Here is an 18,213-nt window from a genome sequence, read left to right on the forward strand (position 1 = left end):
TGTTACACTTACGGTTAAAACGAGCCCGGTATTCTCACTTAGTGAAAAATGTGTGGCTCATTTAGGAACTCAAAGTGCGAATAGTGGCTCTTTCAGTGTTATGACAGTATGTGATGGGATATGCCTGGGAGATTTAGTTCATGTTAAGATTTTGTTGTTCAATATGAGAGAGTGAGACATGCATGTAATAACAGTATGTGTGTGTGATTCCATGTCGGCTAATAACCCTGCTAATAACCATTGAGGTGTGTTTAATTAGTATAGATCAGGGGTAGTAAACGCCAGTCTTCCAGAGCTACCAACATGTCAGGTTTTCAAGATTTCCCTGCTTCAGTACAGGTGGTGCAGACTAACTGTGCCGCTGTGCTGAAGCAGGGATATCCTGAAAACCTGGCCTGTTCTACGACATGTGAACTGGCATGCCAGGGACCCAATGATGTGCAGGAAACGTCGTGCTATTTTTGCAGGAGGTGACCGCGTTCATTTATGTAACTGGGGACAGGTCGCGATCACGCTCTCTCTATCCCGAGCTATCGCATGATCTGGATCCCGGAAGATGAGTGGCACTTGGCAGCCAAAAGGTTAAAACAAAACAGAAGGCATTTAAACATGCATTTGAATAAATAAGGCCCCCAATGATACTAGTTCACATTCATGAAACATTACAATTCGTCATTATTTTATTTTAAAGCATACCGAACTAAATGTTAAAACAGCTTGCAAAATAAATCAAAATCTTTTCATTACGTCAATAAACAATTAAGACAAAGGATGAGATAAACAGAAATAAACGATTCTTCTCGAGATAAGAATTTAAAACACCCCATCAGGTTTACCTTACACCTCTACTTTGGTTTCAAGATTTGTAAACAAGGTTTTATACATGTAAGACCATGTAAAATTACTCAAATCGCCCCTAAATTCAACCGATTAATTATTTATAAAATATATATCTATTAAATTACAGTGTAGTGCATACCAAGATGCTGAAGTCCCATACATTAGGGCCATGTCAGTCTTTCTGAGAAGGCAGAGTTCGCCGACACTACAGTGAGTTGCTTCCGTCATGTTGATTTATTTAGCAATCTCAGAGATACAGAGGCAGTACTTGGAGAATAGATTACAACAGGGGTGCTCAACGCCAGTCCTCAAGCCCCCCCCCCCCCGGTTTTTAGGCAATCCCAGCTTCAGCACAGGTGGCTCAGAGGTTCATTCTTCGACTGAGCCTCTGATTGAGTCACCTGTGCTGAAGCAGGGATATCATGAGAACCTGACCTCTTTGGGGGGCTTGAGAACTGGAGCTGAGCGCCCCTGGATCACCACATATAAATTATTATAATTTTTTCCTTTAATGCTTCATGATGCAAACCACATGTCTGCTAGGATATACCGATACCCTGCTGAGAAGCAGCGAGGAACCCCCCCCCCCCCCCTCCCAAAAACACCAGACATAAAAAAGGATTGGCAAACAGTTTATAAAAGCAACAGTGGTTAACGTGGACAGGACTTTCTGTAGATGCTGTTTTTGAAAATTAAATGCATATTAAAAATGTGTTTTTTCCCCCAAATATTTGTCAACTATAGAATCAGAATTTGAGCATCAATAGTATATTTAAAATGTGTACAACTCACTTGTTTTATTAGACATTTAGGCTTAATATTACTAGCTGGGAAACACACTTCATACGCTCAGTATTACTAGCCGGGAAACACACTTCCTATGCTCAGTATTACTAGCCGGGAAATACACTTCCTATGCTCAGTATTACCAGCCGGGAAATACACTTCCTATGCTCAGTATTACCAGCCGGGAAATACACTTCCTACGCTCAGTATTACCAGCCGGGAAATACACTTCCTACGCTCAGTATTACCAGCCGGGAAATACACTTCCTATGCTCAGTATTACTAGCTGGGAAACACACTTCATACGCTCAGTATTACTAGCCGGGAAACACACTTCATATGCTCAGTATTACTAGCCGGGAAACACACTTCATATGCTCAGTATTACTAGCCGGGAAATACACTTCCTATGCTCAGTATTACTAGCCGGGAAATACACTTCCTATGCTCAGTATTACTAGCCGGGAAATACACTTCCTACGCTCAGTATTACTAGCCGGGAAATACACTTCCTATGCTCAGTATTACTAGCCGGGAAATACACTTCCTATGCGCAGTATTACTAGCCGGGAAATACACCTCCTATGCTCAGTATTATCAGCCGGGAAATACACTTCCTATGCGCAGTATTACTAGCCGGGAAATACACTTCCTATGCGCAGTATTACTAGCCGGAAAATACACTTCCTATGCTCAGTATTACTAGCCGGGAAATACACTTCCTACGCTCAGTATTACTAGCCGGGAAATACACTTCCTATGCGCAGTATTGCAATCCGGGAAATACACTTCATATACACAGTATTACCAGCCGGGAAATACACTTCCTATGCGCAGTATTACTAGCCGGGAAATACACTTCCTATGCTCAGTATTACTAGCCGGGAAATACACTTCCTATGCTCAGCATTACTAGCCGGGAAATACACTTCCTATGCTCAGTATTACCAGCCGGGAAACACACTTCCTATGCTCAGTATTACCAGCCGGGAAATACACTTCCTACGCGCAGTATTACTAGCCGGGAAATACACTTCCTACGCTCAGTATTACCAGCCGGGAAATACACTTCCTATGCTCAGTATTACTAGCCGGGAAATACACTTCCTATGCGCAGTATTACTAGCCGGGAAATACACCTCCTATGCTCAGTATTATCAGCCGGGAAATACACTTCCTACGCTCAGTATTACTAGCCGGGAAATACACTTCCTATGCGCAGTATTGCAATCCGGGAAATACACTTCATATACACAGTATTACCAGCCGGGAAATACACTTCCTATGCGCAGTATTACTAGCCGGGAAATACACTTCCTATGCTCAGTATTACTAGCCGGGAAATACACTTCCTATGCTCAGCATTACTAGCCGGGAAATACACTTCCTATGCTCAGTATTACCAGCCGGGAAACACACTTCCTATGCTCAGTATTACCAGCCGGGAAATACACTTCCTACGCGCAGTATTACTAGCCGGGAAATACACTTCCTATGCTCAGTATTACCAGCCGGGAAATACACTTCCTATGCGCAGTATTACTAGCCGGGAAATACACTTCCTATGCGCAGTATTACTAGCCGGAAAATACACTTCCTATGCTCCGTATTACTAGCCGGAAAATACACTTCCTATGCTCCGTATTACTAGCCGGGAAATACACTTCCTACGCTCAGTATTACTAGCCGGGAAATACACTTCCTATGCGCAGTATTGCAATCCGGGAAATACACTTCCTATGCGCAGTATTACCAGCTGGGAAATACACTTCCTATGCGCAGTATTACTAGCCGGGAAATACACTTCCTATGCTCAGTATTACTAGCCGGGAAATACACTTCCTATGCGCAGTATTACTAGCCGGGAAATACACTTCCTATGCTCAGTATTACTAGCCGGGAAATACACTTCCTATGCTCAGTATTACTAGCAGTCATTTTATTAAAAGCTTATTTCCTACGTCTGAAGTTTCAGAACAGATAAAAAAATAAAAAAATCCTGTCTCTATGTTTGAGGAATGAACCGTACGTTTATGTAAACAAAAAACACGCATGTTATTAAGCCGACGAGAATATTGTTACTTATCAATTGCAATGCAAGACAAAAATTTGGTTTAGGAATATTTTGCAATTTCACAGTTTCTCTGTCACTAAGGGGTCGCCCGAAAACAAAGTTCAGCTTTTACCTAAAATGTTGCCAAGGACAGTAATATTATTATTATATAGTTTTGCATGTAAAGATAAAGAAAATGTCTGTTTTATTGTTGATGGTTTTCTGTGACGGACCCGATCTGCAAGTCACCTTGTGACATAATGTGCTCTACAAATTCTTGGATGGCCCCATAACCACCATTATATTTACAGACATAACTATCCGTCATCTTGGCAGCCCGGCATGCGTCTGCGGGAACGCCACTGGAGCCGGCGAGTCGCAAGCACTCCACATCCGAATAGCTGCTTCCTGGAAAGAAACACACAACTACAATGAGTCCTTTTTTTGCATGTAACCACCGTGGAAGGAGGGTCGTGGGGGGAAGCACTTCCTTAAATATACACTGAACCACTCATGTTATCTCGGTCACTTTCCACTAGTGGGAAAGTCCACTATGTATTGGAGTATGAAATTAACAGGCCTTGGTAACAATGAGCTCCAATCGAAGATAAACACCAACTTAAATTCAATTATACACTGCAGGTTTATATTTAATGAGCTATAAAAGCCACACACCCACAGACAAACAATGGCTCGTTTCGCTGCTCTTCCAAGTTCTTTTCGCTGCTATAAGATACACAAGAAGCGCCCACAGACACCCTTCGAGCACTGCACGTATCCCATCGCCAACCTTCTGCTAGCTGGCACGGCGTGTCAGCCCCGCGGCACAATGATGCTGCTCAGGAAGTAAGAGGGCGGTATGCGTTCATTCCAGAGCAGACTTACACCTGCAGGTGGGGGTTTAACCTCAGTATACCTCCTGGTTTATATCTTTAGCCCGTTGCATGTTATGCGTTCATTCCAGAGCAGACTTACACCTGCAAGTGGGGGTTTAACCTCAGTATGCTTCCTGGTTTATATCTTTAGCCCGTTGCATGTTATGCGTTCCATAAACACCAAATCCAAGGCACGCGCTGACTTACCGACCTGGACTGACACTTCTGTTTTGTGTCGCTGCTTACATAAGAAATCAATGCGTTATGGATTTCTTTAAACACCCACCATTATGACCAAGTAATCTAGGCCAGGGGTGCTCAACTCCCGCCCTCAAGCACTCCACAACAGGTCTTCAGGATATCCCAGCTTCGGCACAGGTGGCTCAACCAGTCCCTGCTTCAGGCTCCTGATTGAGCCACCTGTGCTAAAGCTGGGATATCCTGAAAACCTGACCTGTTGGTAAGGGCTTGAGGGCTGGAGTTGAGCGCTCCTGACCTAGAACATGAATGTACTTTTATGAGTCATGTCTCCTGTCCAAGTAAACATGCACAACATGTGTATGACGTAGCTACCTTCTCACGCACATGCATGACATAGCCAGCGTCTCACGCACATGCATGACATAGCTACCTTCTGATGCACATGCATGACGTAGCTACCTTCTCACGCACATGCATGACATAGCTACCGTCTCACGCACATGCATGACATAGCTACCGTCTCACGCACATGCATGACATAGCTACCTTCTCACGCACATGCATGACGTAGCTACCTTCTCACGCACATGCATGACGTAGCTACCGTCTCACGCACATGCACGTCTGTGACGTAGCTGCCGTCTCACGCACATGCATGACGTAGCTACCGTCTCACACACATGCACGTGTGTGACGCAGCTACCTTCTCACGCACATGTGTGACTTAGCTACCTGTTTCTCAAACATCCAGGGGGAGCATGTAGGGGAATAAGAGAACAAAATACTCAGATATAAATGCAGACGTTTCTTAAATCAATTAAATTAATAGACTGCGTCTTGGCTCATATAGTTGTTCTACTCACAGGACATTAGAGTTTATAAAGGCCGACAACAGTTCTTGGTAGCTGGGCGAAACGCGTTGAGTGGACCAATTTTGGGCTTGGAGGCGACCCGTAGCAAACCTACCCTGCAGCCGTGACGTCACACATCCAGACGGGCGCACAGAAGGAAGCTCCGATTCGGGACACAGAGCCATGGAAGCCAGCCAAATACCTAAGGGAGGCGGTGAGCAGTTCGGGATACCTCCAATTCACCTTGTGTGATATATGCTTATTTTAAATTGGCACATTGTAAGTGCGCATTTTTTACCCTTTTTTTTTAATACATAAAGTTTTCCAATTTGATCGCACTATGTAGCTTTCTCTCTCATTTTATATGCTATCATTGCTGACGGAGAATTTGAAAGGGGGTCCTGTTTACAGTTATCTGCATGGGTGGCAACCCAATTTGCCAGCTGCCTTTATAAACTCTAATGTCCTGTGAGTAGAACAACTATATGAGCCAAGACGCAGTCTATTAATTTAATTGATTTAAGAAACGTCTGCACTTATATCTGTGTATTTTGTTCTCTTATTCCCCTACATGCTCCCCCTGGATGTTTGAGAAATTGCTAAACCTTGGAACCCGTGAAACAGGTCCCACCAGAGAGGTTTTGAGCTGGGTGTTTAGATACTATATTCATTTTCATCACTTAACACTTATTATTATTATTTTCACTTTCATAAAGAGTTGTTAGCGCCTTTTATCACTTCTTTTCACACAATATTGATGTAGCTACCGTCTCACGCACATTGACATGTGTGACTTAGCTACCTTCATACGCACATGCATGACGTAGCTACCGTCTCAGGCACACGCACGTCTGTGACGCAGCTAACTTCACGCACATGCATGACGTAGCTATCGTCACACGCACGTATGTGATGCAGCTAACTTCTCATGCATGTGTGCGATGCAGCTACCGTTTTGAGGCACACGCACGTGTGTGACGCAGCTAACTTCACGCACATGCATGACGTAGCTATCGTCTCACGCACGTGTGTGACGCAGCTAACTTCTCACGCTCCTGCTAGATTTGTTAAAAAGGCCTGGTATTTTCAGATCCATCACATTCCCGAGTTCACAGGCTGTACCATGAAATTAACACATTAACAGTGCATGTTACAGATTTATTCAACGATCGTAATAAAATGAACCAAATCATTCATTTGTTATCCCATACTTTAAGACGAATTAGTAACCGTACCTCTCTCCCCCACATGCTTTCCTGACGGTTCAACCATTCTAGTCGAAGCATAATAACCCAGGCATGTTTGTGGTTTTTACACTGCATGTTGTGATTCCTTTTAGCAGATCAACATTCACATTCAGAAATTAGTGTACAGAGCTTTTGAACCTCCGAGGCTTCAAGTGCTTTGTACACGGTCAAGTATTTGCATTTACTTAAAAGGCCAACTTAAAGCAACAGTATTACATCTCGCTTTATTATTTGTACATGTAAAGTGTGTGACAATGTATCATTCTACATTCTTACCCAAGCTGGCAACTGTTTGGTGCTCCTGTCATACATCTGTAACAATCCTGATTGTGTGCCTAACAAAATGGCTGCCTTCTGACTATGTTGCAGTGGATCTGTAACTTTATATGACTAGGCAACACATTATTGTTACAGCTTCCAGAGTAATAGACGGTTTGCTGTTTGGAACACAGCAACAGGTCTGTTTGTGATACTTTGTTGCCAAAGTGCAGCGCTTATAAAAAGGTGTCTATCAGAGCCTGTTTCAAAAGGGGAAGTGGATGTGACTTTCTAAATGGTTTCTGTAACAACCATAGGATGATCAGTACATTAAAAAATTACAAATGTCATTAGGAGTTAAAAAAATAAAAATCTAAGAGATGCAGAGTGTATACACAGGAAAATGCGAGTAAGTATAAAGTAACGCAGAAATAGAACACTTGGTGATCTGTTTTGTTTCTCATGAGCACATAAAATAAGGCACTTACCCATGTACGATATTTGGCTCCAGTCTGATAAACCCATCTCCGTTATCCACCTCTCCACCAGTTGTCTCTTGTTTGCAACATTAGCTTCTATCGTGCAGGGAAAGTTCAGTGTAGAACGCAATGTGGCGCTAATATTCCTTTCAGAGACTAACCGCACCTATTCCGAACAAAAAAACACCACGGGAAATGTTAATATACGGAGGTTACAGTAAAGAAGCGTTCCCAATCCTTGCTGCTGCTTTTCTTTATTTAAACCACCTACTTTCAAAGGAAAATCGTAAACTTAAAAATTATTTTCCCAGCGGTTTAAAGCTGCAGTTCAAGCTACCGTATTAAAAATATATATTTATTTTTTCCCCATTCAGTATGTGCATCAATACAATCTGCACACTGACAAGTGATTAGCTAAGCTGCAGATCGATCCATTCTCCTGTAATCAATCGCTTTGCTCCGGGTTATTTAATTCACTGTTATTGCTGCGAAACAATACCCACGATGCAAAGTTCTGTGGGGAAGATCATGTGACCAGGCAGTTACTAGATATAATTGGTGCACTGCTAGAGAAAGGGCGGGGCTCAAGAGCCAGAGCCTGTCTTAGAAGAGGAAGGGGGATGTGACTTTGTAAACGGTTTCTATAGAAAAAAAAAGGCCTGTTAAATTAGAAGACATTAAAAAAATCTCTTTAAAAAAGTGTTAAAAAAAAAATGCTACAAGTATTTTCTCTAAGTACAGAACTGATTAAAAAAACAAAAAAAAACACACATAGGATATTGCTTGTACTGCAGCTTTAAATGTTGTGTCGCTGCTACCAGGTGCCACGCCTTTTCTGCAAAACGTGACATGTCACTTCTAGCGCAGAGTTAGGGTTCTTTTCTAATATTGTTGTTTGCCTCTTGCCCTTTAGCACAAAACCTATGAAAATATGGTCAGAGCTCTTCTGCCTTGTGTAACAGTATTACTGCACAATACCCCTACTTTAGTCTGTGGGTGTGTATGTGTGTATAACCAGCTGAAGGTTCACATGTTGGCGAGAGAGATATAAGCCGATTATACAGTATATGCGCCAAAGAGGTCGATCAAGCCGTTTTTGGCTGAAAATTTTCAGACTTCGGACCATATAGAATCGGCCCCTATAGAAAGCAGCATGCTCAGTAATCTTATACTATATTAGTGAAAGCACTGTATGTTTGTTTGCCTGCCTGCTGGATGTCCGGTGTCCCTAGCGGCAATCTCATTGGTCCCTTGGCCCGCCCGCCCCCGCACACCTCTCATTGGCCTCACACACTCACACCACCCCCTTGGCCCGCCCCCCACACCTCTCATTGGCCTGAGGCGGAGTGACGGGCCAAAGGTCCAAAAAAATAAAACACACACACACACACACACACACACACACACACACACACACACACACACACACACACACACACACACACACACACACACACACACACACACACACACACACACACACACACACACACACACACACACACACACACACACACACACCTCTCTCCCCTCTCCAAATCACCTTTTCCCCCTCCCCAGCGGCATCACCTCTTCCCCCTCCCCAGCGGCATCACCTCTTCCCCCTCCCCAGCGGCATCACCTCTTCCCCCTCCCCAGCGGCATCACCTCTCCCCGCTCCCCAGCGGCATCACCTCTTCCCCCTCCCCAGCGGCATCACCTCTTCCCCCTCCCCAGCGGCATCACCTCTTCCCCCTCCCCAGCGGCATCACCTCTTCCCCCTCCCCAGCGGCATCACCTCTTCCCCCTCCCCAGCGGCATCACCTCTTCCCCCTCCCCAGCGGCATCACCTCTTCCCCCTCCCCAGCGGCATCACCTCTTCCCCCTCCCCAGCGGCATCACATCTTCCCCCTCCCCAGCGGCATCACCTCTTCCCCCTCCCCAGCGGCATCACCTCTCCCCGCTCCAAATCACCTCTCCCCGCTCCAAATCACCTCTCCCCCCTCCCCGCTCCAAATCACCTCGCTTCCCGCAGCTGCCACGCGGCGCGTAAGATGGCGGACCCCCTTCCTCCCTCGCGGCGCCGAGTCAGACGGTGGCGGCGCCCGGAAGTACAGGTAGGTGTCGCTCCCCACCTCCGGCGCCAAACGGAACTGAGAAAGGGCGCATCAACTGAGGTGTGTGTGTGTGTGTGTGTGTGTGTGTGTGTGTGTGTGTGTGTGTGTGTGTGTGTGTGTGTGTGTGTGTGTGTGTGTGTGTGTGTGTGTCACTGTCCACTGCCCCCCCTCCTATCCACTGCCCCCCCCTCCTGTCCACTGCCCCCCCTCCTGTCCACTGCGTCCCCCCTCCTGTCCCCCCTCCTGTCCCCCCTCCTGTCCACTGCCCCCCCCTCCTGTCCACTGCCCCCCCTCCTGTCCACTGCCCCCCCTCCTGTCCACTGCCCCCCCCCTCCTGTCCACTGCCCCCCCCCTCCTGTCCACTGCCCCCTCCCTCCTGTCCACTGCCCCCCCCCTCCTGTCCACTGCCCCCCCCCTCCTGTCCACTGCCCCCCCCCCCTCCTGTCCACTGCCCCCCCCCCCTCCTGTCCACTGCCCCCCCCCTCCTGTCCACTGCCCCCCCCCTCCTGTCCACTGCCCCCCCCCCCTCCTGTCCACTGCCCCCCCCCTCCTGTCCACTGCCCCCCCCCTCCTGTCCACTGCCCCCCCCCCTCCTGTCCACTGCCCCCCCCCCCTCCTGTCCACTGCCCCCCCCCCTCCTGTCCACTGCCCCCCCCCTCCTGTCCACTGCCCCCCCCCTCCTGTCCACTGCCCCCCCCCCTCCTGTCCACTGCCCCCCCCCTCCTGTCCACTGCCCCCCCCCCTCCTGTCCACTGCCCCCCCCCTCCTGTCCACTGCCCCCCCCCTCCTGTCCACTGCCCCCCCCCTCCTGTCCACTGCCCCCCCCCTCCTGTCCACTGCCCCCTCCCTCCTGTCCACTGCCCCCTCCCTCCTGTCCACTGCCCCCTCCCTCCTGTCCACTGCCCCCCCCCTCCTGTCCACTGCAGGAAATGCAGGGGGAGGAATCCATGCCTTTGAGGCGCCCCCCCCCTCCCTTTGACGCCCCCCCCCTCCCTTTGACGCCCCCCCCCTCCCTTTGACGCCCCCCCCTCCCTTTGACGCACGCACGCACACACTGACTGACGCGCACACAAAGCCTGACTGACGCACGCACACACTGACTGAGGCACACACTGACTGTGTGTGCGTCAGTCAGTCTGTGTGTGTTTGTGTTTCTGCCTCAGACTCACTGACGCGCGAGCAAACACACAGTGACTGACGCACACACGCTACATGAAGCTGTAAAGGAGGGAGGGGGGGGGACTGGATTGATGTGAATGGGGGACAAACAGAGAGAGGGGGGAGGAGAGAGAGGAACGGGAACATTACATCCCGGGCAACGCCGGGTCTCTCAGCTAGTGCTCAATAAAAGACTAACTTGACGTTTTACCTCAACATGTTTCTCGATTAACATTCTGAACCCATCCAGGTCTGTGACATGATAAGAGATTAACTCGTGGTCCTGATTCACATAAACACGACCATCTGTGAGACATCCATCAATATTACACACCAATAACTTCACTACCTTGGGGTTATTTTTCCCAAAGTAGCCATACCTAAAAGACAAAACAGTATTTCCTGTTAATAGGCGTCAGTTTTATTTTAACAAAGATAACTATTTTTCTTTTATCTATGAGCTTTATATACAGCGATGTGGGATAGTTGTATAGTTGCTGGATTTCTTTCTGCCGATATGCCCTTATATGCAGGGTTACGGCTTTTATCCCCTGGAAGAGCAGTATTGCTGGAAATGTTTTTGGTGGCGATCTTACCAAGTAAAGGCCTCAAAAAACATAAAAAGGTGGGTGGTAGAAATGATACTATTCCTGTTCCTTAGTAGTTGATCATATGAAAAATATTATTGTATCATGCAGTGTCAACCCAGAATTGATAAAAAATGGTCAAACCTTGCTACAAAAAAAGGGTTGTATGTATACATCTGATTAAAAATCAACAAATCACCAGAAGTACGTGGAATAATGCATCGAAGAGTAGGCAACCCATTAAAAAAAAAAAAAGGAGCCTTAAAATCTAAAAATGTACATTATAAAATCTTGATTAAAACATCTCTATTTTCGGCAGCCAGGGTATGAAATGGGCTGAAGTGCGCGTGCGCGTGCCTTCGGCTTCTCAGATATAGCACAAACCTATCCTCGGTTACTTGCTCCAGCAATATAAAAACGGGAAGGTGAAGACATGTGACCAGTTTAAACTGCTCAAACTGAACAATAAACCTCATGACTAACACTTTAAATACGTTAGGCTGTGTAAAAAAAAAGTGACAAACTCCACCGTATAGCATACAAAAACATCGCATGGTGCGCACACTCACGCCAGACAGGTCTGCAACCCTCCCCCAATTATCAGCGCAGACCCTGGCCATAAGTATGGAAGCCGGCATACATATCCGACATAGGCGCACAGTCTGAAGCGGATCCCCGTGCATACGCAGGTCGTCACTTTCCTTTTTCCCCATTTGAAGTACGCCTGGGCCATGTGCTGTAATATTACTAATAAATCCTATTACTAATAAATCCTATTACTAATAAATCCCCACTTCTTGAGCTGTGCCTGCAGTATGTAGGTATCTGGGGGGGAAAGGAGGAGTCCTGCTACAGCTGCTTTATATGGAAGTAAAAGCGTATGTTACCATCATTGCACCTTTAACACAAACTGCATTTATTCCCCAAGGAAGGTGCTGGTGACGCGCAGATATTCTGCATTTATTCCCCAAGGAAGGTGCTGGTGACGCGCAGATATTCTGCATTTATTCCCTAAGGAAGGTGCTGGTGACGCGCAGATATTCTGCATTTATTCCCTAAGGAAGGTGCTGGTGACGCGCAGATATTCTGCATTTATTCCCTAAGGAAGGTGCTGGTGACGCGCAGATATTCTGCATTTATTCCCTAAGGAAGGTGCTGGTGACGCGCAGATATTCTGCATTTATTCCCCAAGGAAGGTGCTGGTGACGCGCAGATATTCTGCATTTATTCCCCAAGGAAGGTGCTGGTGACGCGCAGATATTCTGCATTTATTCCCTAAGGAAGGAGCTGGTGACGTGCAGATATTCTGCATTTATTCCCCAAGGAAGGTGCTGGGGACGCGCAGATATACTGCATTTATTCCCCAATGAAGGTGCTGGTGACGTGCAGATATACTGCATTTATTCCCCAAGGAAGGTGCTGGTGACGTGCAGATATACTGCATTTATTCCCCAAGGAAGGTGCTGGTGACGTGCAGATATTCTGCATATATTCCCTAAGGAAGGTGCTAGTGACGCGCAGATATTCTGCATTTATTCCCTAAGGAAGGTGCTGGTGACGTGCAGATATTCTGCATTTATTCCCCAATGAAGGTGCTGTGACGTGCAGATATTCGGCATTTATTCCCTAAGGAAGGTGCTGGTGACGCGCAGATATTCTGCATTTATTCCCCAATGAAGGTGCTGTGACGTGCAGATATTCGGCATTTATTCCCTAAGGAAGGTGCTGGTGACGCGCAGATATACTGCATTTATTCCCCAATGAAGGTGCTGGTGACGTGCAGATATACTGCATTTATTCCCCAAGGAAGGTGCTGGTGACGTGCAGATATACTGCATTTATTCCCCAAGGAAGGTGCTGGTGACGTGCAGATATTCTGCATATATTCCCTAAGGAAGGTGCTAGTGACGCGCAGATATTGTGCATTTATTCCCTAAGGAAGGTGCTGGTGACGCGCAGATATTCTGCATTTATTCCCTAAGGAAGGTGCTGGTGACGCGCAGATATTGTGCATTTATTCCCTAAGGAAGGTGCTGGTGACGCGCAGATATACTGCATTTATTCCCCAAGGAAGGTGCTGGTGACGTGCAGATATACTGCATTTATTCCCTAAGGAAGGTGCTGGTGACGCGCAGATATACTGCATTTATTCCCCAAGGAAGGTGCTGGTGACGCGCAGATATTCTGCATTTATTCCCTAAGGAAGGTGCTGGTGACGCGCAGATATTGTGCATTTATTCCCTAAGGAAGGTGCTGGTGACGCGCAGATATTCTGCATTTATTCCCTAAGGAAGGTGCTAGTGACGCGCAGATATACTGCATTTATTCCCTAAGGAAGGTGCTGGTGACGTGCAGATATTCTGCATTTATTCCCTAAGGAAGGTGCTGGTGACGCGCAGATATTCTGCATTTATTCCCTAAGGAAGGTGCTGGTGACGCGCAGATATTCTGCATTTATTCCCTAAGGAAGGTGCTGGTGACGTGCAGATATTCTGCATTTATTCCCTAAGGAAGGTGCTGGTGACGCGCAGATATTGTCCATTTATTCCCTAAGGAAGGTGCTGGTGACGCGCAGATATTCTGCATTTATTCCCTAAGGAAGGTGCTGGTGACGCGCAGATATTGTGCATTTATTCCCTAAGGAAGGTGCTGGTGACGCGCAGATATTGTGCATTTATTCCCTAAGGAAGGTGCTGGTGATGCGCAGATATTCTGCATTTATTCCCCAAGGAAGGTGCTGGTGACGCGCAGATATTGTGCATTTATTCCCTAAGGAAGGTGCTGGTGACGCGCAGATATTGTGCATTTATTCCCTAAGGAAGGTTCTGGTGACGCGCAGATATTCTGCATTTATTCCCTAAGGAAGGTGCTGGTGACGCGCAGATATTGTGCATTTATTCCCTAAGGAAGGTGCTGGTGACGCGCAGATATTCTGCATTTATTCCCTAAGGAAGGTGCTGGTGACGCGCAGATATTCTGCATTTATTCCCCAAGGAAGGTGCTGGTGACGCGCAGATATACTGCATTTATTCCCTAAGGAAGGTGCTGGTGACGCGCAGATATTCTGCATTTATTCCCCAAGGAAGGTGCTGGTGACGCGCAGATATTCTGCATTTATTCCCCAAGGAAGGTGCTGGTGACGCGCAGATATTCTGCATTTATTCCCTAAGGAAGGTGCTGGTGACGCGCAGATATTCTGCATTTATTCCCTAAGGAAGGTGCTGGTGACGCGCAGATATTCTGCATTTATTCCCTAAGGAAGGTGCTGGTGACGTGCAGATATTCTGCATTTATTCCCTAAGGAAGGTGCTGGTGACGCGCAGATATTCTGCATTTATTCCCTAAGGAAGGTGCTGGTGACGCGCAGATATTCTGCATTTATTCCCTAAGGAAGGTGCTGGTGACGTGCAGATATTCTGCATTTATTCCCTAAGGAAGGTGCTGGTGACGCGCAGATATTCTGCATTTATTCCCCAAGGAAGGTGCTGGTGACGCGCAGATATACTGCATTTATTCCCTAAGGAAGGTGCTGGTGACGCGCAGATATTCTGCATTTATTCCCCAAGGAAGGTGCTGGTGACGCGCAGATATTGTGCATTTATTCCCTAAGGAAGGTGCTGGTGACGCGCAGATATTCTGCATTTATTCCCTAAGGAAGGTGCTGGTGACGCGCAGATATTCTGCATTTATTCCCTAAGGAAGGTGCTGGTGACGCGCAGATATTGTGCATTTATTCCCCAAGGAAGGTGCTGGTGACGCGCAGATATTGTGCATTTATTCCCTAAGGAAGGTGCTGGTGACGCGCAGATATTCTGCATTTATTCCCTAAGGAAGGTGCTGGTGACGCGCAGATATTCTGCATTTATTCCCTAAGGAAGGTGCTGGTGACGCGCAGATATTCTGCATTTATTCCCTAAGGAAGGTGCTGGTGACGCGCAGATATTCTGCATTTATTCCCTAAGGAAGGTGCTGGTGACGCGCAGATATTGTGCATTTATTCCCTAAGGAAGGTGCTGGTGATGCGCAGATATTCTGCATTTATTCCCTAAGGAAGGTGCTGGTGACGCGCAGATATTGTGCATTTATTCCCTAAGGAAGGTGCTGGTGACGCGCAGATATTCTGCATTTATTCCCTAAGGAAGGTTCTGGTGACGCGCAGATATTCTGCATTTATTCCCTAAGGAAGGTGCTGGTGACGCGCAGATATTGTGCATTTATTCCCTAAAGAAGGTGCAGGTGATGCGCAGATATTCTGCATTTATTCCCTAAGGAAGGTGCTGGTGATGCGCAGATATTCTGCATTTATTACCTAAGGAAGGTGCTGGTGATGCGCAGATATTCTGCATTTATTCCCTAAGGAAGGTGCTGGTGATGCGCAGATATTCTGCATTTATTACCTAAGGAAGGTGCTGGTGATGCGCAGATATTCTGCATTTATTCCCTAAGGAAGGTGCTGGTGATGCGCAGATATTCTGCATTTATTCCCTAAGGAAGGTGCTGGTGACGTGCAGATATTCTGCATTTATTCCCTAAGGAAGGTGCTGGTGACGCGCAGATATTCTGCATTTATTCCCCAAGGAAGGTGCTGGTGACGCGCAGATATACTGCATTTATTCCCTAAGGAAGGTGCTGGTGACGCGCAGATATTCTGCATTTATTCCCCAAGGAAGGTGCTGGTGACGCGCAGATATTGTGCATTTATTCCCTAAGGAAGGTGCTGGTGACGCGCAGATATTCTGCATTTATTCCCTAAGGAAGGTGCTGGTGACGCGCAGATATTCTGCATTTATTCCCTAAGGAAGGTGCTGGTGACGCGCAGATATTGTGCATTTATTCCCCAAGGAAGGTGCTGGTGACGCGCAGATATTGTGCATTTATTCCCTAAGGAAGGTGCTGGTGACGCGCAGATATTCTGCATTTATTCCCTAAGGAAGGTGCTGGTGACGCGCAGATATTCTGCATTTATTCCCTAAGGAAGGTGCTGGTGACGCGCAGATATTCTGCATTTATTCCCTAAGGAAGGTGCTGGTGACGCGCAGATATTCTGCATTTATTCCCTAAGGAAGGTGCTGGTGACGCGCAGATATTGTGCATTTATTCCCTAAGGAAGGTGCTGGTGATGCGCAGATATTCTGCATTTATTCCCTAAGGAAGGTGCTGGTGACGCGCAGATATTGTGCATTTATTCCCTAAGGAAGGTGCTGGTGACGCGCAGATATTCTGCATTTATTCCCTAAGGAAGGTTCTGGTGACGCGCAGATATTCTGCATTTATTCCCTAAGGAAGGTGCTGGTGACGCGCAGATATTGTGCATTTATTCCCTAAGGAAGGTGCAGGTGATGCGCAGATATTCTGCATTTATTCCCTAAGGAAGGTGCTGGTGATGCGCAGATATTCTGCATTTATTACCTAAGGAAGGTGCTGGTGATGCGCAGATATTCTGCATTTATTCCCTAAGGAAGGTGCTGGTGATGCGCAGATATTCTGCATTTATTACCTAAGGAAGGTGCTGGTGATGCGCAGATATTCTGCATTTATTCCCTAAGGAAGGTGCTGGTGATGCGCAGATATTCTGCATTTATTACCTAAGGAAGGTGCTGGTGATGCGCAGATATTCTGCATTTATTCCCTAAGGAAGGTGCTGGTGACGCGCAGATATTCTGCATTTATTCCCTAAGGAAGGTGCTGGTGACGCGCAGATATTCTGCATTTATTCCCCAAGGAAGGTGCTGGTGACGCGCAGATATTCTGCATTTATTCCCTAAGGAAGGTGCTGGTGACGCGCAGATATTCTGCATTTAATGGTTTTACCTTTTAACTCTCTGTTCAGCAATTGGCCAGTCAAGGTCAACATCAATGTCAATGCTGTGCTCCGGTTTCATCTCATAGAACGCAGCGTACCCGCCCTGTGTTTGATATATTGGGGTTATTGCTGATATTAAGACTTCTACTTCACACATATTAAGTATTTAAATTCAAAATGATCTACGGCACTTTTCCCAGATAGAAGAGAATTTGCAAACATTGGAGCAGCTTTTCTATTGCTTCGGCGTGTGGAGATCCCAGCACATTTTCTGTATCTTAAAAAGGAGTAATCCAGGCCGGTTTTTTTTAATTTTGAAATGCAGGATTGAAGCAGGGGGTCTCGGGAGGCTGTTTATTTCAGCTCTGGGGACCCCCTGCTTTTGGAGATACTTGCCTCCGTAAGGGGCGTCGATATCTCTGCAGTTTTCAGCTCCCCCGTCACACGGGCCAATAGGAAACCGCACCGGGTGATGTCACGGCTTTCTATTGGCCCACAGGGAGCGGGAGCTTTGAAAAGCAGCCATATAGTGAACCCTGGAGCGGCTGCCGGCGCCCCCTATGGAGGTTAGCACCGCCGGAAGCTGGGGGTCCCGGAGCCAAAATAAATGTGCTTCAGCTGCTGACACCCCCTACTTCAATTCTGCATAATAAAAAAGGCTTGGATTGTCTCTAAAATGGTAGAGTTTCAAATGTTGCAAAGAAGATAGATATCTATAATATATATATATTATAGATATCTCTATAGATATAATCGTATTATATTTATCACAGCCAGACTTAATTGCCCAATACAAGAGCATACCAAAATAGTTAATGTTTGTTAAGCAACTTGGACACAAATTAGCTCCCTGTGCAAACCGTTTGATGTCGCTGACTGGCTGTTATAAGGGATCGTCAGTCCTTGAAGCCACATGTGAACTTTACTGTATATAAATATAATTACATGAGCTGGAACTTCTGCTGACCTCCTTCCTCAA

General features: G+C 46.7%; 1 protein-coding gene across 1 annotated transcript in view; it reads right to left on the reverse strand.

The window, feature by feature from the left end:
* Window positions 1-651: 651 nt before the first annotated feature.
* Window positions 652-18,213, reverse strand: part of CMAS (cytidine monophosphate N-acetylneuraminic acid synthetase) — a 28,136-nt gene continuing 10,574 nt past the window's right edge. Inside the window, exons 5-8 of the mRNA XM_075602917.1 lie at window positions 17,243-17,337; window positions 11,056-11,224; window positions 7,600-7,756; window positions 652-4,087 (exon numbers count right to left, since the gene is read on the reverse strand). Of these exons, the coding sequence (XP_075459032.1) occupies window positions 3,885-4,087; window positions 7,600-7,756; window positions 11,056-11,224; window positions 17,243-17,337 (624 nt within the window). The 3' untranslated portion in view covers window positions 652-3,884. The remainder of the gene's footprint in view (window positions 4,088-7,599; window positions 7,757-11,055; window positions 11,225-17,242; window positions 17,338-18,213) is intronic.

This window comes from Ascaphus truei, chromosome 5, assembly GCF_040206685.1.
Source record: "Ascaphus truei isolate aAscTru1 chromosome 5, aAscTru1.hap1, whole genome shotgun sequence".
Taxonomy (NCBI): Eukaryota; Metazoa; Chordata; class Amphibia; order Anura; family Ascaphidae; genus Ascaphus; species Ascaphus truei.